Source organism: Felis catus, chromosome A1 (genome assembly GCF_018350175.1).
Source record: "Felis catus isolate Fca126 chromosome A1, F.catus_Fca126_mat1.0, whole genome shotgun sequence".
Classification (NCBI taxonomy): domain Eukaryota; kingdom Metazoa; phylum Chordata; class Mammalia; order Carnivora; family Felidae; genus Felis; species Felis catus.
This window is the reverse complement of record NC_058368.1, coordinates 233,546,930-233,571,537: the sequence shown is the minus strand read 5'-3', so window position 1 is coordinate 233,571,537 and position 24,608 is coordinate 233,546,930. Positions and strand designations below refer to the sequence as shown.

General features: G+C 45.0%; 1 protein-coding gene across 9 annotated transcripts in view; it reads left to right on the top strand.

Annotated features, from left to right (window-relative positions):
* Positions 1–24,608, top strand: part of ADCY2 (adenylate cyclase 2) — a 413,092-nt gene that overhangs the window by 205,184 nt on the left and 183,300 nt on the right. For 7 of the 9 annotated variants that reach the window (XM_045038986.1, XM_023239653.2, XM_023239661.2 and 4 more), the window contains exon 4: positions 4,544–4,693. The exons of 1 other annotated variant lie outside the window; for it this stretch is intronic. In XM_045038986.1, the coding sequence (XP_044894921.1) occupies positions 4,544–4,693 (150 nt within the window). Of the gene's footprint in view, positions 1–1,945; positions 2,094–4,543; positions 4,694–24,608 lie in introns of those variants that run through there. One more of the 9 variants, XM_045038991.1, reaches the window with a different exon arrangement.

Here is a 24,608-nt window from a genome sequence, read left to right as displayed (position 1 = left end):
ATTAAAATGCCAGGGCCAGTTCTATTAATCTGAAGGGTTCAGTATTTCAGGATGAAACCATGTATCAGAAAATTTAATTTAATTCATTTTTCCATCAGAAAAGTATCATATTTTACTTGGCATTAATACCCTTAGTTTATTTCTTAAGCATTTCCCTGTGCATAGCCAAATAGAAGTTGGTGAATGCATTCTTTAGCCCAGGAAGCGTTCCAATTCTGTGTTATTTGAAGCGATGCGACATCCAGAACGCATGGCTTTTCCTTAGGTTCCGTGACGATGCAGATTCGCCAACACACTGTGTCAGGCAGAGACCAGCGCTGGGAGAGCAGCCACAGCGGTCTTTAGAGAGCCTCTTCCTTCCTCAGACAGACAGGCTCCCCTTGTAGAATGTTGGGGGGGGCTTTCTAATCAGCAAGAAGCGTCTGCCTGGTGAGCCACACGGGCGATGGGCAGGGGCCCAGCAGGCCGCAGGAAGCCCAGGCTTCAGCGTATAAATGCAGTCTAGACGGGATCACTCGAATGCTGGAGTGAGCTGGGGGGACGGGTACCTGGCCCCGTGACAGTCGCGCAGGGCGGCTGTGCTGGCCTGCACCGGGTGTCACGGCGGAGGAGACAGCGGTTCCCAGATGGGCGGAGGTGGCCTGTTGCCCTCGTTTCCTCGTGTGTGGGAGGAAGAGACTGCAGTAATCAAAGAGTTGTGACATTTGTGGCCAGTGGTTCCGCTGAGACCAGGGCCTCCATGCAACTGGCTGTTCAAAACGGAAGTTCAGTCGTCCTGCTGCTTCAAGTGGGAGCTGAGAGCTTGGGGTTGACTGGCCTGAGTAGGGTGGCCACGTCCCTCCTGAGGGGAGCACAGCCTCAGCCATGGGGAGGGGGTGGTGGCAGGGACCAGAGATCCCCCCCCATCGCAGGGCCGCGGGGTGGGGCAGCCTTGCCATTGGACTAGAGCCCGCCCCCTGCCCTGCTCTGGGACCAGGAGAATGCAGAAGGGACAGACTGGATCCTCAGAAGAATACAGGAGAAGGCAGGGCTCGCCATCGCGGTGGGTGGCATCAGTGTCATTAGAGCAGTGTCCCATTCGTGCATCCTGCTGGGGGCAGGTGATGGCATCATCCGGCTCCGTTGCTCACATTTGTACTCATTTTGGAGGAACGGACTTCCTAAAATGTTGGCACTTTTGCTTGGAAGGCATTTTCTTAAGGAGAAGGAGGCCAATCCCTCCTAGATAATCACGAAGTTACTTTTCAGCTGCGCCTCTTAAGGAAAAGGGGTCGCAGTCTGGAATTCTGAGCGGCCTGGCTTGCGTCAGCTCCCCTCCGTGTCTGCATTCTTCGGTGCCTGGTCCTTCAAAGCGAATCCAGCAGGGACCAGCTTCGGAGAATCTTTAGCAAAGTAGACAGACGGTCGCTGCGCAGGAGCAGGGCGCGGCTGGGCTGAATTACGGGCGCGCCACCGGGCGGGGCGCCGGAATTAACCCCGCCGGGGGACGCGTCCTCTTTCCTGGCACGCCAGGACATCCGCCGGCTCCGCCCCGTGCTCGCGGGATTGACACTGGCGGAGGTGACGTGCGCAAGCGCGGAGAGCCCCGTGCGGCCAGGCCGGCTTGGGAATGCCCCCGAGGACAGCCGCCCGCCCTCCCCGCCCCGCTCTGGGCCGCTGCTCACCCTTACACACACGTGACCAGCACACGTTCCTCTCGCTCAGATCACATGCCTGTCCTACGTTCACGGGGTGTATCGCACGGGGACGCGCACGCACGTGTCACGCAAAGCCACACGTCACGTGCGCGAATCGCGCGCACGGCATGCACACGGGCGTCCCAGGCGCCGCCTGGGTCCTGTACCACACACACAGATACGTCACCCAAGTCACATGGAGACAGAGACACATACATGTCGCATACATACGTCACGCATACAGGTCACACACGCCGCGCGCATGACACGCAGGTTGCACCCCGCTACTGCGTGCACACGCATGACAAGTGTACCGCATGCGCACGTAGCACGCACACGCAGGTTAATACTCCACGCGCCCACGCCGCTGGAGGAAGAAGACGTGCGGCTGTGTGACGGCACATCTCCGGGGCCACGGTGAGAGCGCGGGTGGCTGTAGGGGCTGTCCGCCTCCAGGACTGTGAGGCTCGTGGGCCGGTGGACTCGTGGAAGGCCCTTCTGGTCTGAGCTACCCTTCCCCTGCTCCTGCTGCAGGGCGTCTGTTTATTCGCAGGGAGAAGCTCATCAGATCGTTCTTCCCATTTCTAGTTCTGTCCTGCTGTCCCCTCTGTCCCCAGAACGGCTTCCCCAGGGCTTGCGGAGTCCCGCCTCCCACCCGTGTTCAGAACCTGCGGAGAGTGAGGAAGCCGTCAGGTGGACAGAGAACGGGACGTCCCCTTTGCTGCCGTTACCACTGTTTGCAGGTGCGGCCTCGGATCTGGGCCACACGGTCCTGGCACCGCTCCCCTGAGTTGCCCCAGCGGGGGGACTCGTGGGTCCACCGGCTCCGTGGGCTGAGACGAGAGGGGGTGAGAGAAGGCCCCTGGGAGGAGCGGAGACTTAGCCATGGGGCCTGGATCCTCTCTCAGCCTCTCTAGTCACGTGAGCAGTGGGACCCAGAAGCTCTCGAGGAGAAAACAGGGCTTTTGGAAGCTGGCACCCTGCCTTTGTTGGTAGGGCCATTAGCACCCTATTTGGGGAGCCACGAGGCCGTGTGGAGGAAGGGGTGTTGGGCACCGTATCCAGCTGTGGCCGCCCATCCTCTGACAGACCTGCGGGTCTTGCCCTAAACACGTAAGAGCGAAACCCGTGCTAATCCGTTTTGTGTATCACTACCACCTGCCCTGCGTCCGTAGTGTGCTGGGTAAGAGCACACACTGGAAAGACAGTGTCCCACACTTTGGTGAGAATATAAGTGAATGTATAGTGAATATAAGTGAGAATATAACTGGCAGGTGGCTCAGCCTGTGGGGCAGCCGACTCTGGATTTCATCTCAGGCCGTGACCTCAACGGTTCATGGGTTCGAGCCCTGCAATCGGCTCTGTGCTGACAGTGCAGAGCCTGCTTGGGATTCTCTCTCTCTCTCTCTCTCTCTCTCTCTCTCTCTCTCTCTCTCTCTCTCTTTCTTTCTCTCTGCCCCTCCCATGCTCTCTCTCTCTCTCTCTCAGAATAAATAAACTTAAAAAAAGAATGTAAGTGGAATGTTCCCTCAGAGCAACTTCACAACATGTATTAAAAACTTAAAAACAGTCGTGGCTTCTGACTCCGTGCGTTTTACGAATCGACCTAAGGGAAAGATGAAAGAACTATGAGGCCAAAACGTTATACGTGAGGGTGACCGCTACAGAATTATGCAGATGCAAGGAAAATTAAAGTAGATGTCGAACAGTATGGATATAACTGACGTATTGTGTAGTCATAGAACTGAATGGTAGCTAAGCATTCGAGACCCTGTTTCCACAGGATGAATGTGCATTGGAAAAAAAAGCAAAAGTAAGACGCATTCAGAGTGAATTCGGTCCTTTTGGAACAAGATAGAGGTCTTGGCAAAACAAAGTTTGGCCACAGTTTGAGAATGCAGAGGGTCATGGGGCGGGGACAGGGACATAACGGACAGCGAGGTGTGCTCCCTGGGCAGAACTATCACACTGTTCTTTTGAGTTTTTCTTTATATTTTTCTGTCCCCTCCCCCCCAGTTTTGGTGGACATGAATTTTTATCATCAAAAGACTAGAGAGTTCTATGGTTTAAGAATCTGCCATATTCCTACCTCAACAGAGGATAATAGGGAATATCACTTATCCCGGCTCAGGGAGTACAGCGTTGGTGATCAGCAGCCTGGATCAGTCACCTATTGATTGAAATAATGCTGTGTAACAACCGCAAAATCTCAGCGGCACACAAAGTAGACTGTCAGCTGGTTGTCTCTGCTCCATGAGTCTTTTTTGGAACCAGTGTGTTAGCCAGGTTATGTTTTTTCTGATGAAGCACAAGAGAACCACTCAAAACATTGCGGGCCAGGGGCTCCTGGGTGGCTCAGTCGGTTGAGCATCCGACTTCGGCTCAGGTCACGATCTCACGGTTCGTGGGTTCGAGCTCTGCGTCGGGCTCTGTGCTGGCAGCTCAGAGCCCGGAGGCTGCTTCAGATTCTGTGTCTCCCTCTCTCTCTTCCCCTCCCCTGTTCATGCTCTGTCTCTCTCTCAAAAATAAATAAACATTAAAAAAAAATTTCTTTTTTAAAAAACATTGTGGGCCATCTGAGTCTGGGCTCTGACACCCAGTCATTCCTACTGAAATCACATGGCTGAGCTTAAAGACAAGGGAGCGACTGCAGCGTCATCCGTCCAAGGGCGTGGATCCAAGAAGGGGCTAGAATCCCTGAAGGTGAAGGTTGTTTCTTTTAAGCAGATAAGAACGTTAGTTTGGAAACAGATAAAATGGACTCCCTGCCGAGCCCTCTCTTGCCGTTGCTAACGTGCATTTTGCCACTGTTGTGTTCAAGAGGTAGGAACGCTCGCCCTACTGAGAGGCTCTCTCTGTCTTCTTAGATCCTGGCCAACGTGATCATTTTCATCTGTGGGAACCTGGCGGGAGCGTACCACAAGCACCTCATGGAACTTGCTCTGCAGCAGACGTACCAGGACACGTGCAATTGCATCAAGTCCCGGATCAAGCTGGAATTTGAAAAGCGTCAGCAGGTAATGTGCGTGTTTCAGTCTCGCTTCCCCATTACTTGAGGCATGATTAGGAGGATGCTGTTAGGCTGATGCTATTAATACCGTTCACTCATCGTGGGGCATCAGAAAGAATCTGGAGCAGCCGACTGCCCGCGCCCAGCCTTGGGCCGGGTGCCTGGCGGAGTTAGAGACCAAAGAGCAGGGATGGCATCTGTAGACCCAGCCCCGGTGACCTCAGGATCACCCACGTGCGAGCGTCACATCAGCGGCCATCATCACACGGATGGGGAAACTCCAGTAGTCATTATCATCATCATCAGTGACGCTTTGTTGAGACGCTCACTTGAACGAAAACACAGGGCTCTGATGGCGTCTGCCCCAGCCGAAATCTGAGCCTCCTCCCTCTGCGCCGGCACACTGCTTCCTACAGTGCCTACCGTGTAGTCCCCGCGGGAGGAAATAATCAAAGTCGTTCCTGAGGGAGGTCATGGGAGTTGAGGTTGGGGGGTGCAGCAGGGAGCTCGCTGTCGTGACTGGGCCTGTCCCGGGGTGACCGTTGTGGGGGAGGCGTGGAAACGCACATCAGAAAAATACACAGGTTACGGCAAAGCATTGGAAGAATGAGAGAGGAAGACAAGTAGGAGGTGTGGCGAGCAAAGCCGTGTGTCATCAGGGATGGTGGAGAGCTGGTGAAACAGATAGGCTTTGGAGGGGAAACCATAAATACACAAGGGGCCCTGTATTTAATATGCTTTACTTTAGGTGGTGGCGGGGCATCACGTGACTGGCTTTGTTTTTCTTGGGTTTATGTATCTGTCACCAGGGACCCCAGTCCCCGTGTCTAAAGGTGGTGATTAGCAGGACTCTGTGAATACCCCACCCCACCTGTCGGAGAGCATTCATCACCGTGCCTGTGCTGGTAGCAGTCAGTATTTGGGACATGGAAGATGTTTCACTATTACGTGTTAAATGGTACCGAGTTAGTCCGTTCTATGAAATTACACCAAAATGTATCACGGTAGCAACAAAAACGTGTATTTTAGGGGCACCTGGGTGGCTCAGTCAGTTGAGCATCTGACTCTTGATTTCAGCTTAGGTCATGACCAGGTCGTGGGATCGAGCCCTATGGTGGGCTCCGTGCTGAGTACAGAACGTGCTTAAGATTCTCTCTCTCTCCCCCCCTCTGCTGCTCCCCCCCACCCACCCCCCAAAAAAAAGCATCCTTTAGGTTTTGATGCTAGACTTTTGTGTATAGACTGATGAATAGTGATCAAATTCCTGTTTGAAAACAGCGGGTTGATTTCACTTCATCCACTCAACAAAAATTGACTGAGCACCTAATTTGTGTCTGGCATAATTCTAGGCACCAGGATACGGCCATGAACATTGTATTCTCACTGGTATCACTAGCAAATCTCAGAGTTAAATTTTAAAAAGCATTTTGTTACAACCCATATAGCAAAGGTTTCCGGTAATGAATGTTTAATTCTTTGATATCTATGTGTATCAAACTCCGGGTTCAACATTAAGAGTTATAGACCATTGTTAATTTGGGGCTGTTATCCAGTATATTTTCATATACTTGTGTCCAGTAACATTTTAAATCTGGGTTCTAGAAGATTCCACAGTTTCAACAGGCAGCACTTAGTGTTCATGATTGTTTTCTCTGTAGATTTCAAACATTTGAGGATAAATGGTTTCCTTTCCCAAATAGTAGCGACTCTATCAGTTTGGTTCTGACAGGCGTATTTAACTTTCTTTTCCATCACCTCCAGAATCTACTTCAAAATCGCATGGAGGCTGAGGGAAGTGAAATTCCAAGTAGACAGATTATGTAACCTAATATTTATAGTACCAGCTTTGGCAAAAGCAGTAAGTCAGGCTACTGACCTCATCTGCACTGGATACTTCTCTGAAGAGTCCCTGAACCCCCAGAACCAGGTGTCACTCTTGTCACGGTGATCTGTGGCCTCCGAGTAGTCCGGTGGCCACACTTGGACCTTAGGTAGCTTAGGAGTTAGAGCTATGACATCTTGTGTGTTGAGGCTTTATGGGACAATCATGAGAGGTACCATAAGGTATTATAAGGACATTTACTAGTTTTTTAAAAAGGGACCTTTTAGAGAAGAGGGACACTTTGAAAGAAGAGTAAGACCTTGTACTAAAGATGTCTAATAAAATATAATTTGACACCACAAATGTGTTTTGCTATTGATGTTGGGAGTCAGCTCCCAGGGTCTGGTGCCCAGAATGCAGTACTTTTCTTGTTAGGGCTTTGGAAAATGTGTTTCTAGAATTAGAGTGAATGCTTACACTTTTTTGAAACTGGCATGCAATTAAGTGGGAACAGAATCTTCTTTTAGTTAATAAAATCAGTAAGACGTGATCTGCCAGATATAAGGAAATACAAAAAAAAAAAAAAAATAGCCAACAGCAACCTGTATGTCCTTCATATAGAGGGTGAGTCCGGAGACCGTGAGTCCTGGTATGGCCACAGACCAAATGACAGTCCGAGGGCGCCACGTGTCCCTTCCTGCCCACCCTTTACCACAAACCACCTTTGCTTCATCCACAATCACTGCGGCAAACGGCAGTACTCTTCAAAGTGCTTAATTCAATGATAGGGCTGGATGCTGAGCAAAAGAATTTGTTTCAGCATCTATTAGGACAATATAAATGCCATCCATTCGAATATTCTATATTGGCAGTTGCCCCATCGGGAGTTGACGCTCCCAGAGGCTGAGTGGCCGCCATCTTGGATAGTCACTGGGCCTGTTTCCCAGCTCAGCCACGCTGACCTCGGGCCTTGGAGAGGAAGGCCAGTGTCAGGCGAGCCCAGCAAGCCCCTCATGCAACCTGCTGGGGGCTGTAATAGCTGATGCTGTTGGGAGGTGTCTAGGAATCCTGAAACCTTTTCAGCATTGCTCAGCTCTTTACTTTCTTTCCTTCAAATGTTGGGATATTTTTCCTAGATGCAAATGAGGTGAATTTTTAGAGACTAAAAACCATGTTTGAATAAAGTGACTATTTGTGCTATGAGACTGGGGGAGAGGAGAGAATGAAAAATGTTAGCAGAGATTTTTTTTCTCAGAGTTATATTCTTGCCCTAAAAGTGCTCTCCTATAGAAACACTGAAAATTACGATTTTTTCACTAGGTGGGAAATGTAAGGCGTTGCATTAGCACTGAGGCCACCTTTAGGCCTTTCGACTTTTTTCTCAAGACTCACCTCGTGCAGGAAAAGCCTCCGCCATGTCTTGAGCACAGTTTCAGTGCAATAGAAGGTTCTTTATCAAACCTGAGAAAACAGCGGGTGTTTTTCCCTGGAGTATGTAATAGATTCTCAGGAATTGATAGGAGCCGGATTCAGAACAAAACAAGAATTTCTCTCCTAACCGCATGGGCAGTGGAAATGAATTTTGCCTCTGAAGTAGTAAAAACTGGATTTTCTTTTTTTTTTTATATATATATATAGAAAGAAAATAAACCCTCTTCAACTTCTCTGTTGTCTTTGTTTTAAAGTGGTGTAACTCAAAGCGTTTTTACATGGTCTGCCTTCATCTGGAATCACGCTATAGACTGAATATGACAGAATTATGCATTCTAGTAGAAAATACGAGTCAAGCGAGGTATGGACCCCTGATGAACCTAGATCTGTACCCCAGGTGGGGGTTTAGTGAACCAGTAGGCTTTCTGGCTCTCCTTGGGGGCAAAATTGTTTTTCTTCTCTGCGGACATCAGTGAAATGAATAACTGATGCTTTTGTGTTCATGGTTGAATAATGAACGTGCCCATCTTTATCCTAATACGATAGCAGGCCCTATTAGGGCATTGCTGAATGTATTGTGTAAGTCATTTAGGATACCAGGAAAAAGTGTTGTTGGAGATGTTTTAGATTTGGGCTGCTAGATTTGGCCCTTTTTCATGAGGGAGAGGAGACAAGAAGTAACTAATTTTTTTTTTTTTTTTTTGCGTCCTTATAATGTGCCTGGTAGTCTGTTTAGTACTTTGACATATCCATTCCCTAGCTGTGCTGTACAAATTACCATAAACATAATGGCTTAAAATAGAACAAATTTATTCTCACACAGTTCTGGAGGTTAGAAGTCCAAAATCAGTCTCATGAGCTGAAGTCAAAGTATTGTCACGGCTGGCTTTAAGGGAGAGTCTGTTTCCTTGATTTCGAGTTTCTAGAGCCTGAGTGAATTGCCATGACTCCTAGCCCCTCCCTCCATGTTCAGTCTCAGCAGCGTAGAACCTTCCAGTGTCTCCACCTCCTTCTCCCTCTCCGCCTCTCCTCTCGAACTCTCTGCCCTCTGATTCTCCACGTACTTTCTTCCCTCCATCTGCTCTAAAGCCACTGCTTCCTTCTCATAAGGATAATCCCAGGTAGTCTATCCACCTCGGGGTCCTTAATTTAATCACACTGTAAAGCTCTTGGTTTACCACGTAAGGTGACATAGTTAGGTTCTGAGGACTAGGATGGGGACCATCCTCTTTTCAGGGCCATCATCCAGCCTGCCATCCTCTTTTTTATTTCTGTATCAACTCTCTGACTCAACTCTCTGTATCAACTCTAAGTCCTTTTTCCTATCTCAACCAGGTGAAGGAATTGTCCAAATTACTTATCCAAGTTCACTCGGCTAGTCGGCGTGGCCTTTTCTGCCTTTCATGTTGGTTCTTTGCAAGTTCGTTTCAGCGATCTCTGAACATAGGTTAGCTAGAGATTTTCCGAGGCATGAAATACTTTTTTTTTTTTTTAATTAACTATGCCATTCATCATTACTAGTTAAATAAGAAAGCCTAAGATAATACCAAATGTGTGTCTGATGTGGTCACTAGGTAATGAGTTGCCGGGTTAAGTGAAGTGTCATCCATGAGGGTGTCGGGTGTCAGGAAGTTATATGGAAGGTCACTCACACCATGCAAGGAGCCACCGTGTGAAATCTGTCTGTGTCTTTATTTCCCTACTGTGGCAGAAGGGCTGAGAAGAGAGAGGGTGCACTCTGGAGGCAGAGCTTCTGAATTGAGCTTTTTTTTTTTCCTTGAGAGAGAGAGAGAGAGAGAGGCAGAGAGCATGAGTGACAGAGTGGCAGAAAGAGGAAGAGAGAATCCCAAGCAGGCTCCGCACCATCAGCGCAGGGCACAACGCAGGGCTCACGAACCGTGAGATCATGAGCTGATCCGAGATCAAGAGTCAGATGCTCTACCAAGGAAGCCACCCAGGCGCCCCAAGGTTGTGTTACCTTAGTGTGATGCTGGTCGCATTTCTTAACTGCTCTCTTAGATTCTCTCACGGAGGTTCCCGTGATCCCTTGCCCAATTTAACAAACAGTTTTCCCAGCCTCCAAAATGGTGTCCTGTTAAGAAAGTGGTCAGTAGCCCGTCTGGCCATTGAACGCTGATGATGCAGGTGCACTTATATTAAACAGCAGAAATCAGCTGCCACCCTGGCTGAGACATTGAGCGTGAGGTTGGCGGGAGGGAGGGATGGATGTGGCCATGCCATCCCCGGAGTTACCTTCTCGTCCATTCTTCCTGAGGCAAACAGAGTGAGCAGAGAAATGTTGGATAATTGGTGGATAATTACCCCGGACACTCGTCTACCAGCGTCTTCTCACCAAGTTCAGAAGTTTACTTTTTACCCCGGGGAATGGATGGTGTGAGTCAATCCCAACTCATATTACAGGACTTATTGTTTCCCTCAATTTCCTTCATCCTAATAGGAGCTTTTAGGCAGAGTCCAGGCTGAGGCATGTCAACCGCATATGCTTCTTGAGGAAACCAAATTGGGCAGAAAGAGCCCAACAGAAGTTCCAGCCAGTGAGACATTGTCACTGCCATTCCTGAAGAAGTAAAGCAGTAAATTTTAGTGTCAATGTTACCCAGGACCTTTGGGTAGGGTGGTGCATCCAGCAGCGACAGCAGAACGTGAGAACCCCACAACATCACACCCTGTGTACAGTCTGGTTCAGATACGCAGACCCTGCTCTGGCTTTTGCGTCATCAAAGATTATTAACTACACTTTCCTCACACCTGGGGGATGGGTGTCTACTTTTTTTCTATTTTATTAAATAATCCCTGTAGAGTTTCTATTTGGTGTCCCTTCCTTGATGAAGTCATAGCTTATATTGTTCTTGGTCACCATTTTCGTCCATTTTATCAAGTGATAGATTACATAATTTTCCCTTTGGTATCTCTCGCTCAGTGGAGAGGTCATAGCTCATACAGATGCTTATCACCGCCTTATTCTCATCACTCATTAGTGAAAGATGGAATCACGTAGAAGACCACACTTCCTCGTCACATGAAAGTTGGAAAAAAATGGAAGAGTCATGGTTTCATGAAAGGGCTCTCCTCACCGTGTTTGCCATTTGAATCGTCAGATTGAAGTTCAACAGTTGGTTTAATGGTTTGCACCATATTGTATCATGTTGACGATTTAAATTCTCTTGAAGCTCAGATGTTATACCTTATTGAGAAATTCCGGGGCAAGGTATTCCAGGACGCTGCATTTCACCATGAGCCTTTTACCCAGTTCCTTTAAATGAGAAATGGAAATCGATTCCAGAAAAAAAAAATATATCAATGACCCTCAAATCGTTAAGCCTGAAATAATTTCTGATAAGTCCTTTAGTTCAAATGGTTGAAATCAGGACATATTTTCTAAGATGACAATGAAGGCCGTGTTGTAAATGTGTACTCTGACTCCTTTAAGGAGAAAGCAATGATTACAGATCCAAGACTAAGGGGAAGGAGGAGGGATTCATAGGAATCCCTTCGAATGTCCATGCGTAATGAAGACTACCACTGCAGGGGGTTAGTAAATAGTAGCTCACAAAAATAGCACTCCTTATTTGTTCACTCTTTAACAAGTCAGACGTTCTGCTCTAAAGGAAAGAAACTAAGAGTTACAGCAATTCATTAAGCAGAGATCCTTTTAATGAACTGAATACATGCAAGTGTCTAGTTATATCATGACAGTAGAAAAGCTACATGGTAAAGTAGAACTCTCCAGACGTTTCCTCTATGTAAGAAACATGAGCCAAACTCCCATCTAATATCTATGCAGAGTAAGCATCTCACCTGTCTTGTTGGGGACACACCTGGGAAAGAGTTCTGTTGCTCCAGATTATCACAAGCTAATCTCTGCTGATAATATAAAAGAAGCACAGAAAACAGAAGTTGCACCCTAAGGAGAGCATCTGGTTTTGATATTTTGGGCCTCTGGGAATTTTTAGTGTTTCATGGAGACCGCCTACTTTTTATGCCCTGTGATGAAATATTTTGATGCTGGCAAGATTGTATAATAGGCAAAGAATAATCTAGTGGAAAGACTCAAGAAAGTTCTACCCCACTTGATATGAGTGAAATAAACCCAATAGAAAGGAATTCCAAAATCAGTCCTTCTGGTTCCATTATCCATTCTTCTGGTATTTGTCACATACAGGAGAAGATGTGCATTTATTCCAAAATCAAAGGCAAAGTGTCAAGTCTTTTATGATATTTTTCTTCCTGCAGATGAAACCACAGATGGGCCACTTAACTGTTAATAGAGGGAAAAGGCACTTTATGTCCATCAGCACGGGGCTGATTTAAGATGTTAAAGTTATTGAACCTCTGTGTTTAATAATTTGTTACCATGAGCCCAGTCATAGATAAAAAAAAACATGTCATGTGGCATTAGTGATGTGCTTATTGTATTGAGGCACCCATGGATGTTCATACCAAATTAACACTTAGGACTTATGAGTTTTTTAATTTTGTTAATTGCATTTGTGTTTTCAAAAGGTGTTATTGTTTGTATTTTTTTTTTAGGTTGTCTGGGTGTCCTCAGAGTTTTAGGAAATTTTGTTCTAGGGCTTTTCCGGAAGAATCCTTTAATCTGCTTATATGTTAGGAACCATTTAATATATGTAAGCTGCCAGATGTGAAAATTCCTCCCAGAGACCTGTGTTTTCCATATATGTGAAAGCATGTACAACTATATGCTTTGCTCAGGAATGAAACCAGAGGAGCATTGGGGTAATGATATGCACATAAAGCTGTGCATAAACTATTAAGTTAAAATAATAGTTTTTACGTATATACTCCCATTAAATACAGGATCATGAAGACTGTGGAAGGCACTAGCTCTCCTATCTATCGAAACGTCTACTTCACAATTTTATCTGTGATTGTATGTTATGTGCCAAGGGATTAACCCCAGAGAATAGAGTAATACCTGAGATTTACGGTCCCTTTTGTCTTTGGGCTTAAACACCAATGAAAGGAGACATGATAACTTACTAAATGCATAAATTTGATTAGAAAGTGCAAGTTACTGTGGCAAAGTGTAATGGAGAAGGCAGAGCGGCATATTGGAGTAGGCATCAGGGAGGCTTCTCTGGAGAGGTGACGTTTGGACTGAAATGGTCTGATACTTTGATGCAAATGCTCTAAACAGAGGGGGCAGGTCTGCAGGGTCTTGAGTTAGAAACCAGATTGTCCTGTTTGAGGAACATCAAGGTCGGGGGGACAGTTGGGTAAGAGAAGAGAGTTGGAGACAGAGACGGGAGCCAGACCACACACTTGGCCTTGTAAAGTATGCTGAGGACTTGGAATTTTATTATACACTGAATGGGAAGGCACTGAGGAGTTTAAGTGAGATAGTGAGATGAACAGGTAACATTCTTAAAAGGATCTCTCTGACTCCTGGTGGAGAATAGAGGAGGAAGGAGCGTTGGCAGAGGGACAAGTTTTGGGAGTAGTCCAGACTAGAGGTAAGAGTAGCTTCGGTCACAGTGGACAGATGCAGGGTATATTTTGAAACTAAACTGGTAGGAATTACTGTTGAGTGAGGTGTTGGATGGGAGAAAGATAAAATAAGAAAGCTTCATAAGCTTTGAACTTGAGCAGCTGGGTAATGGCTAGTGTGCCACTTATAAGATGTTAAAGTCTTTGGGAACAATATTTATTGCAGGTAGTGGTAGAGTTGAAATCAAGAGTTGAGTTTTGAACAGTTAATTTTTTTAATATGAAATTTATTGTCAAATTGGTTTCCATACAACATCCAGTGCTCATCCCAACAGGTGTCCTCCTCAATGCCCTTCACCCACTTTCCCCTCCCTCCCACCCCCCATCAACCCTCAGTTTATTCTCAGTTTTTAAGAGTAATTTTGAGATACCCATGATAATGTCCAAGGGGCAATGCCAAGCTATAGTTTTTACATGAGATCTGGATCTGAAAATGTAGATTTGGAAGTCATCAACATACATTAGTCTTTATTTTATATATTTTTTTAAATTTTAATGTGTATTTATTATTGAGAGACAGAGACAGAGTGCGAGTGTGGGAGGGGCAAAGAGAGAGGGAGACACAGAATCTGAAGCAGACTCCAGGCTCTGAGCTATCATCACAGAGCCCGATGCGGGGCTCAAATCCACAGACTGTAAGATCGTGACCTGAGCCAAAGTTGGACACTTAACTGACTGAGCCACGCAGGCACCCCAACATATATTGGTCTTTTTTTTAAATTTTTTTTAATGTTTATTTATTTTTTGAGACAGAGAGAGACAGAGCATGAATGGGGGATGGTCAGAGAGAGAGGGAGACACAGAATCCGAAGCAGGCTCCAGGCTCTGAGCTGTCAGCCCAGAGCCTGACGCGGGGCTCAAACTCACGGACCGTGAGATCATGACCTGAGCCGAAGTCGGACGCTTAACCGACTGAGCCACCCAGGCGCCCCTATGTTTGTCTTTAAAAGACTAAATGAGATTTTCTAGGGAGAACGTGATCAGAAAATATTAAAATAACCCAAGGCCAACCCTCAAAACACACCAATGTTAGAGAAAGAACAGAAGGAGAGGACTCAGCCAAAGTCACTGAAAAAGATCACTCTTGTAGGAGAGAAGCCAGAGAATGTGGTTCAAGAGAAGTAAAGGGAGAAAGTTTAGGGGGGACCATGGTCAACTTAGCCAAGTGCTGAAAGAGAGTGTCAAAGAAGTGATCACCAGTCTTGGCAACATGTTCACAGGTGGCCTGGGCAGAGGAATGGAAATGACTGAGCTCAGGTAGGGAGAAAATAGAAGGTAAGGAAGTGCATGCATTGAGCATGGACAGGTCTTTTGACACATGGAGCTGTAAAGAGGTGCCAGAAAGAGCCAAGCAGTTTGTTCGGGCAAGGTTTTCTTTACCCAAGATGGAGGCCAGTGTTGTATCATGTATCTTCTATGGCATCTCTGCGAAAACATTTTAATAGTTTCTACTGTATTACATTATATGGTTTTCTCAGTGTCTTTCTTTTATTCTGAATCATTGATTCCCAGGAAGTGAGGGGAAGAAGGATTGATTGATTTTTCCCGAAAGGCAATTGTGTTCCTAGATTACAATTTCTAACTAATCACAGTACTAGTCTATTGAGTATACGAACTCCTGTTCTGGTAATAGCTACTAGAAAGGTTTTAACTCCAATAGAAACAATGAAAAAGAGTTACTTAGTAGACAAATAATAATAACAACTTGGAAACCATGAAAAGGAACAAAAAGACTGGGAAGACTGTAGGTAGAATAAAGACAATGAAGACAAAAACTCAGGCTTCAACTTGGGTTAACTACGTTTTAGAAACACATTAAAGTGGAGCGCCTGGGTGGCTCAGTCGGTTGGGCGTCCGACTTCAGCTCAGGTCATGATCTCGCAGTATGTGAGTTCAAGCCCCGTGTCAGGCTCTGTGCTGACTGCTCAGAGCCTGGAGCCTGTTTCAGATTCTGTGTCTCCCTCTCTCTCTGACCCTCCCCTGTTCATGCTCTATCTCTCTCTGTCTCAAAAATAAATAAACGTTAAAAAAAATTTAAAAAAAAAAAAAGAAAAGAAACACATTAAAGTGAAACCGTGAGATTAAACATTAGAAGGAAAAGAGTTCCTCCTCTTAGCCAATAAATTAAAGAAAGAAAGAAAGAAAGAAAGAAAGAAAGAAAGAAAGAAAGAAAGAGAAAGAAAATCGCATATCCATGAATGTGTCATTATTACCATATTCCTGGGAGGATCACTGTCCAGGGCTTAAACATTTCAACGTTGGATAGTTTTCCTAAAAGTGTAATCTTCCTTACAAGAATGGAAAAAGCAAAGGTAGGCGTTCCACCTGGAGACAAAAATCATCAGCAACCAGTGGAATAGTTAAGAATTGAAAAGCAAAATCAGGGAACAGTGAGAGGCAGCTCCGATCACCTCCTTTTGTCAAAACTGTGAAAGCCACCACAGACACACTGTTTTCTCCCTGCTGTTCACGGACTCCTGCCCATGACGATCAACCGGCAAATAACGCTTTGGCCTCAATGGAATTTTCTTGCTGTTTTCTTCCCCCCACCCCCACCCCAGTCCTGTTTTAGGCACCTTTCTGGCTACATGTGTGCTAGATTCTCTAAGAAGTTAGGACTTCGGTCTTTTAAACAAGCCGTATCGAATCAAAACAGGAGTATTTAACCACTGACTGCGGAATAAGGTCAGACCAACCTGCTGGAGTCTGAGGCTTGGCAGGCCACGCCCAACATCTCAGCCCTGAAGGACATGACCATGTCTTGGACAAGGCTTACTTACATATGTGGACCCTCGCACTCCAAGATGGGCTCCACCTATTGGAGGACCAAACACAAATCACGCACATGAAACAGTGCATCACGTGAATGTGCCTCGTGAGTGTCTTAACCTGACCCTCTCCCAGTGTTCCTGCCTACAGATGAGTCCCTGGGGGTCAACATGTGGCAGCTGTCTGAGCAGCTGCCTGAGAGCTTACTGCCAGACTAAGTGACTCGAGTGCATTTCCCAGGGACATCATCATTATCCCTCTGAGAGGTCTACTTGGGGCCCATTCCTGCCATCCTGAAACTAGACTGTGAATTCTTTGGTGGAAAGGGCTGTCTGTTATTTTATTATTTTTCTTTATAGTCTTAGAACCTATTACAGTTCCCTGCATGGAGTAACCAAGAACATGCACGCTTAAACACAGCTGATAAAAATACCAGTATAGTGTTCTCTCTCTCTCTCTTTCTCTCTCTGTCCCTCCCTCCCTCCCACTGTTCAGCTTTCATAATGCAATAATTAATTATATATGTACTCAGAGGTAATTAGTTTAACTGTGTTATTATCAGTGGTCCCAAAACCATGTCCTCCTACATTTTGGACTCGTTGTGATTTATAGCAACTCTGGACTCTGGAGTATTCTTACCTCCTCTTGATTCACGCGTCCTGACTCTCTCCCTCTGTCTCTTCTGGATTCCTTGCAGGTTAAGGGTGATCTCTGAGCACTTCATGTCCTGTGACTGCTTTGAATGAACCCAGATACTATCAGATGCGTCTTCCCATTAGGAGGCACAATTATGTCATGTTGTCATTCACAATAGATCTTCAAAAAAGTAACAAACAGCAAAAATGTGCCATTCCTGTTCTCCAAGCCCACATTCCTCTCCCCAAAAGTCGCTGGTGTGGTCTTGGCTGAAATATTTTTATGAACTTGGGTTCCATTAGCCTCATTGTCATGGAGGTGATCAATATAGCCTCCCGGGAAGGAGTGTACAGACAGAAGTTTTGCATGTGTCATAAACAATGCAATTTTTATGTCAAAGACAAAATACAAGCTTGAAATCACCCTAGCCTATTAATTCGATCCAGATCTGCTGAGGAACACGCATTTAAACTAGCCTTCAATGAAAAGTTCTGCTCATGGATACAATGTTGGTGACAGTTTGCAGGATAATGGATCTTTGGAACAGTGCTAGATTTTGACATCAGTGAGTATAGCACTTAAGATAATTACTATCTCAGACCTTTGCTGGTGAATTTTATTAACAAGTTGGGGGGAAACTCTCTCGGGGGAATATTTCGGAGTGAGTGTTCCACAGGGTGGGTCAGTACACAGAGACACGTCCACCACGGATGATACGTTTTAAGAAGGGCAGGCAGAGCAAGGAGCACTCAAAACTCGGGCCGTGAAGATGTGACACTTCCAAATGAGTGAGCTTTCTGAAAAGTTATGAGTGGGATTTTGAATGCCTTATTGAAAAACGGAGGGGAATCCTTTCATTAAAGAGCAGAACTTCACCAGCTGATATAAAAGAACGTGAATGTGACATGCCACAGGAGAGAGAATTGACATATCTCTCAAAGTTGCTGATGAATAATGGAAAGAAAGTTAAAACGTGCCTTTAAATAAGTTTGCTTTTTATACGCTTTCATGAAAAATGGTCCTGTCCTTTCCCGTGGAAATCAGCATTTATAGCTACTGTCTTCTGCTTTCGGTGACATCACAGCTTTATTTCACTGGGAAATGGGCAACACAAGCGTGAAGCCTAGAAAAACAAAATCAAACAGATTATGCAAAAACAGAGAGAGAGACCTACTTGATGGCATTTTGTGGGTATTTTTTCTAGAGAATGATGACCTTAATCGTTTCATCTCTTACTGTCTTTCTTTGCTGGGGGGATAGAGAATGACGGGCTGCGTTGTTTCTCAGTCTATAGCTCATAGAGTGGGCCGGCTGAGAATGGATTTGGAAAATTTGCTTTTCTGTTGCTTCAGAGGAAGTTCCGTGCTTGCTCCCTGGCCAGCCTTTCCTCATAGGATCACCCTTGAGTAGAGGAATGAGGATTGGAAAATCAGTGCCACCATGCATGCTTCCAGTGTCACATATGTCCTGCAAAGCGGGACCTTAGGTCTGTTCCTGCCTGCACACGATCCCAGGGAATTGCTGGGAGGCGGGTGCTGGGTGCGGGGAGAGGTGTGGGTTCATCATCTGTCAGGGGTGTGGTTAAAGGATTATGTGGCATGGGGAAGCAGACTGCCCTTAATCTCTGCCCCACGATTTTCAGTTCGGTGAAACTCTGCTCATAATGGATTGTACTCAAATTGGAGCTGGAAAAGAATGCAAATAAAAATACAGATTACCCGGCACCTCAGACTTAAAGAACAGCGTAGATGATGATAATGGGAGATGTGATTGTGCTGGTTTTCCTTGCTGTTGAGTTATGTTTCTGTGTTCTATTACACTGCGATGTTTCCTTTATCATATACTAATTCTTAGGCCAAATCTATGTTCTCCAGAAGTTTGTCTCTGCGCCCTGACATCATGGTTGTAATTGATACATTTTGCCATTACATTTTCTATCTTTCAGGATCACCACTACCCTCCCTTTTTGTATGTTTTTAAATTAGATTGTTTTTTTTTATTTTTGCCTGTTTGTTTTCCTACATAGACTGTGCGAATATTGTTTTCACGTTCCTAAATATATTCCTTTAGCCTTCCCATTCAGAAATGTTGAATTTCCCTATTTACAAAAATATACCATTGAATCAATCAGCAAAGCTTTTAGGGTTTTCCCTGCAAAGTTCCCACATGGTTTTCATAAATCGATTTTGAAATTTTTAGAGGTTTTGTGCTCTTACAAAGAAGTTACCTTCCTGTCCACATGAATTTTATGTGATTATAAACAGTATGCAGAGATACTGTTGAGATGTATGTTTTTCTTGTATCCAGACACTCGGGAAATTTCCTATCCACCATGACAGTGCCTTCTTCTTGAACCCATATGCAGCAGTCACCTGCAGGCCCCACACTCTTTTGTTTTTCTACCTTTAATTTTTCACACAGTCTGATGTCAAGAGCTTTCAAAGCCCTGCATGACATCATTCTGTTGGGCAGCCTTTTGGTGCCTGTATTCATAGGAAATGCCCATTGTATTGGTTTTTTTTTTTATAATTAAATAAACAAACTTAAAAAATTGATTGGAGAAAGCTTTCTCTGGTTTCTTTAACATTTTTAAGCCATGTAATTGTGATTTTGGTTTTAAATCTAAACTTACTGGTTTTTAGAGAGAGAAATTGGAGACTAATCGCATTTGTTGTGATATCATGATACCATATACCTAATATCTCTCATTCTGCTTCTTGATATTTAGTGTTTGTTCCTAATGTTTTTTTATAATAGTGTCATTCTTTTTTGAATTCCTTTTCCTTTTGAATGTGATTTATCAGGAACCATTCTATTCTCTATTCTTTTATTCTATCTCTAACATATCTTGTAAGCATTTTAGAATATCCACGAACATATTAGCACTGTAGTTATTACTTATCTAAATGGTCCCAGTAATGCATATCTGTTTCTTCTTTGTTAATAAATATTCCAGTTTCTCTTATTTTAAAAGTTAAAAATAACCTAAGAAACACATTACCGATTCTTGCATATCTCACAGTGAGTCTTTATTCTTGCTTCCTTCCACTCGTCACTGATCTTGAAAAAGTAGCAGCTACTTTCGTTCCTCTTTCCTTCTTACCCACTTCCTAAATTGACTCTTCAGCTGCCATCAAAATTCACTGTTCAACACAAAACACTCGCTAAATTTAAAGCCATTTTCCATCCTAGATTTCTGCGGTGCTGCCTTTTGCTGTTCACCTTTTTGTCCGTTACGGAAAAATACTCTCGGAGGGAAAAACATAAACATTTCTCTTGGTTCCCGTCATCTGGTGCCCTTCAGGTTCTCCAGTTCTTTCCTCTCTGCGTCCTTTGATGGACACTCTTTTTCTTCCTACCACCAAACACACACATGTTCTTTTGGGTTCTGCACAGAGACACCTTTCCTCTGCGCTGTATTTGTGTTGGTCAGCGTTCGGCTCATCCACACTTTCAGTCATCTGATGGCTCCCAGTGCACTAATTCTGCCCTCTACCTTTTCTTGGGTTCCAGACTCATTTTTCGTTACCACCAGAGATGTCGTGTCTAAACCCACCTTTCCCAAACCGCTCTTCTGTCATCCTCCCTACTTCTGTTGGTGACCCCCCCCCCCGCCTCACCCAACTCTACATCTCTCTCTCTCTGTTTTCTCCCCGGTATCCCCCATAACAGGTGCTCTGTTGTATAGTTTACATTGGCATTTCCACTGCCGCCTGCTTACTTTATGTTGTCACTGCGTCGTGCCCTCATCAGATTCACGCCATGCCTCGGTATTCTATTAATCCTCTCAAGGCACAGCTGGGACAGAGGTGAGCCTGGTTAATAGTGGCGTGCTTTTAACAGGGGTTCTCTGAACTGTTTGCTGAGAGGTAGTATTGTGTATTTGTTATACGTGGCTTTGGTTCATCATTTGGCTCTGAATCCTTTGACACCCCTTGATACTTGGGTGGCTTTGCAAAACTTATGTTAACCTTTCTGGCGCTCTGTTTCCTCATCTGTAAAATGATTGTCTTAGTCCATTCAGGTAGCTGAAACAAAATACCATGACCCGAGGGGCTTGTGAACAACAGAAATTCATTGCTCACAGTTCTGGAGGCTGGAAGTTCAAGATCGGGGTGCAGCATGGTCAGGTCACCTCTCAAAGACCTCACCTCCTAATACCATCGCACTGCGGTTGGGATTTCAATACACGAATACTGGTGGGGGACACCAACATTACGACCACAGCAATGCAGTCATGACATTACTTACCTCAGTAGAGATGTTGGGATGTCATGCATTTTTATTATCACTCAAGGGGCATGTGCTCACTAAATGTATATATGTCCATGTATGTGCACTCGCCCAGTATGTATATTTAAACATAAAATATATTTAAATCTAAAACATTTATAAAGACATATTTATATTTAGTTTAATATATAAAAATTTACATGGGGGCGCCTGGGTGGCTCACTCCGTTAAGCGTCCAACTTCAGCTCAGCTCGTGATCTCATAGTTTGTGGGTTCGAGCCCAGCGTCGGGCTCTGGCTGGCAGCTCAGAGCCTGGAGACTGCTTCAGATTCTGTGTCTCCTTTGCTCTCTGCCCCTCCTTCATTCAGGCTCGCTCTCTCTCTCTCTCTCTCTCCTTCAAAAATAAATAAACAATTAAAAAATTAAAAACAATAAATTGTATATAAAATATGTATTTGTATTTAACATATATTTATACTTAGAACACACACACATATACGTACGTGTGTGCGCATATATCCTGAATCCCTGTGGCCTAAAGAGAACGCCCAGAAAGTGGCTGCCACTTCTGTCAGAGCAGAAGTACATCTGAGGCTCATTTGGTGTGTAGGAGCTTCACTGGGAAACTTGTAGGAGTGATGATAGAGGCACAGCCAGCACCTGCATCTTCAGAGTCCTTGGGGAAGAAAGAGCCTCGGAGCCCTAAAAGGCCAGGAGGTACTTTTCCAGGCAACAGACAGCGATGAAGGAAATGTCGAAAACAGAGAGCATCAAAGGCCACCCCAGTGAGGGTCAAGTTTGTGTAAGAGCTTTGGGAAGAAAGATGGTTCTCTTGGGTTACCTGGTGACCAGTGAACAGATCGCATCCCTTACCTTTTCTCCACTAATATCTCCATACACATCTTCTCTCAAGTCATTATTTAGAGACCCTTCTTTCTATGAGGAATTGATAAGACGCTCGAGTTTTGAGGCCGAATCTTTGTGTATCCAACAGGCACTCCAAATATCCACATGGACTCCTTTCTGTGCTGCTGACAGTTTAGTACTAAGGATAAGGGGAGGAACCCCGAAAGCTTCTAGGATGGAAAAAAATAAACACCCTAGGTTAAGTGCGATGGGGCAAGAGTCGAATTTTTATTTCTCATGCGTGACACCAGAAGTTAAAAAAAACGGTAGAGCAAAATCTTAAAAATACTTAAGAAAAGCATTTTGCACTTCAGTGTGTATACTGAGTCAAATCAGCACTCATCAGTGAGGTTAAAGTAAAGACTTTCAGGCATTCGTGCAGTTAGAAAATGCAACCCCACACCTGCACGGTGATATGGCGATTTTAGGATTTCCTCCTGTAAAACATACAAAAATGAATTCAAATAAAAGAGAGAAAAAGTTGGGAAGTAAGAGAAGCTTTGTGAGCCGAGAAACTGGTAAAGCTTAAGAGAGAAGACTGACTAATTATAGTTGCCAAATGTAAAAATAGAATTATTAATCAGACCAGCAAGAAGAACAAAACTCTAATATCTGAAAACTCAGATGATTTCAGCTTGGGAGTGTTTTGGTCGATGAATCCTTTATTGTCTAGAACGGATTACTTCTAGAGATCAACGTTAAACAAAAAGAAATGGTTTATCCCATTGCTTTCAGTCATGGTGCATATTTTTAATTTCAAACGACATTAAAGGAGAGAATTAGATTATTCATCAAAGTGCATCATGTGTTAAGTTTGCAAAACATTCTTTTAATGGCAATTCAAAATTCAGCAGGAAGGGAAAAAGACACGACTTGTGTAAGGACCAGCCATCCTAATTCCGTGGTTTAGTTCCCTGAGTCCTCAAGTTTTCCTTCCAACCACATACAATAAAATCTGTTTAAGGACCAGGTACACAGTGCATATTACATTTAAGCTGTGAAAGTCAGAACTCCCTGAAGCACAGTATACATTTCAGTATCATTGCTGTTTGCACTCACGCAACATCTTTCATCGGAGGGAACCGGGTTCTTTGTAAATGTCATAAATATCACATCCCATAGAATTATTTCATACTGTGGTGGTCTCGTCACAAATACAGAGGGCAGGGAATTCCTGAAGTCTCAGCAAAAGCTTATCCCGATGGGCCATGTCATCCAGCTTCCAGAAGCAAGACTCAAGAAGAGGTTTTAGGGGCGCCTGGGTGGCGCAGTCGGTTAAGCGTCCGACTTCAGCCAGGTCACGATCTTGCGGTCCATGAGTTCGAGCCCCGCGTCAGGCTCTGGGCTGATGGCTCGGAACCTGGAGCCTGTTTCCGATTCTGTGTCTCCTTCTCTCTCTGCCCCTCCCCCGTTCATGCTCTGTCTCTCTCTGTCCCAAAAATAAATAAACGTTGAAAAAAAAATTAAAAAAAAGAAGAGGTTTTATTTGGGAATTACTTGTTTTGGGAGCACTTGCCTTCCCTCCAGCGTCCCAGAGTCCTCCTCCTGATGCGTTCTGTCTGCAGCTTTGCCCCTGTAAAAAGGTGCTGGAAGAACATTGGGTAAACTCAGGACAGGTCAGGACCTTCATTCGAACCAGAATTCCTTGCCTGGGCAGACCGTTCCGTCCTTTGGAACGTACGAATGTGCCTTTCAACTTTTGATATGATGGAGCTCTGCTCGATCGTGTGTCCAACCCTGTACAGGTTTTCTTTTTGTTTTAATTGATTGGTTGGTGGGAGGGCCGATTGATTTTCCAGCTTCTCAGTTCCTTGGTTTCCTGGTCTGTGAAATGTGAGCAGTGGTGGCATCTGCCCCATAGGGTTGTTCTGGGGCCGGAGAAATTGTGTAGACGCTGAACTTCACAAGCTTCTGGTCTTCTCGGTTGTGAATTGGTGGTTTTGCACAGAGATTCATCTATCGTGTGAATACTCAGAAATGCCTTGGGTGTTATAAAAAATAGCCCCGATGTAAACTTCTGGAAATGGGTGGTGCTTTTAAAGCTACTTCCTAACGTTTCAGGAAATAACAAACACAGGAAAGTAAAACCATCCGGTGTGTTGCTGGGCACCTGGCTGCCTCCTTCCCTTCTCTTCTCTCTCCCCCATCACTGGCAAAATTGGGGAGATATGTAAAGACCCCCGAAGAGTCATGTCTCCTAGTGAGTGCAGATCAAACTGTCCTTGACTTTTGATGTTTCCTGATGTTCTCTTTTTCCCTCTGCGTCAAAATATTTCAGACTTGACATTCAAAGCCACGGGACAAATAATCAGACCCTCTGCCTTCCTTCCCCTTCCCTTGAGGAGCCCAGGGGAAAGACACAATGCTGAGAGTGATTTCAGGGCTCTGGGCTGCAGTTTCCTCACGAGTAAAAGGAGAGTTCTGGTCCTCAGTAGGTTTCCTGTCAGCCCCATGGTCCGTGACTTCACATTTTCCTCTTGTTATTTTCAACCTCTCACCAAACCTTTAAAGAAAAACTCCATGACTGACCTTTTTTTTTTTTCTCTTTTTACTGCCCCTTCAATTCTGGCTGTGATTCTGAGGTGTTTCCAAGAAG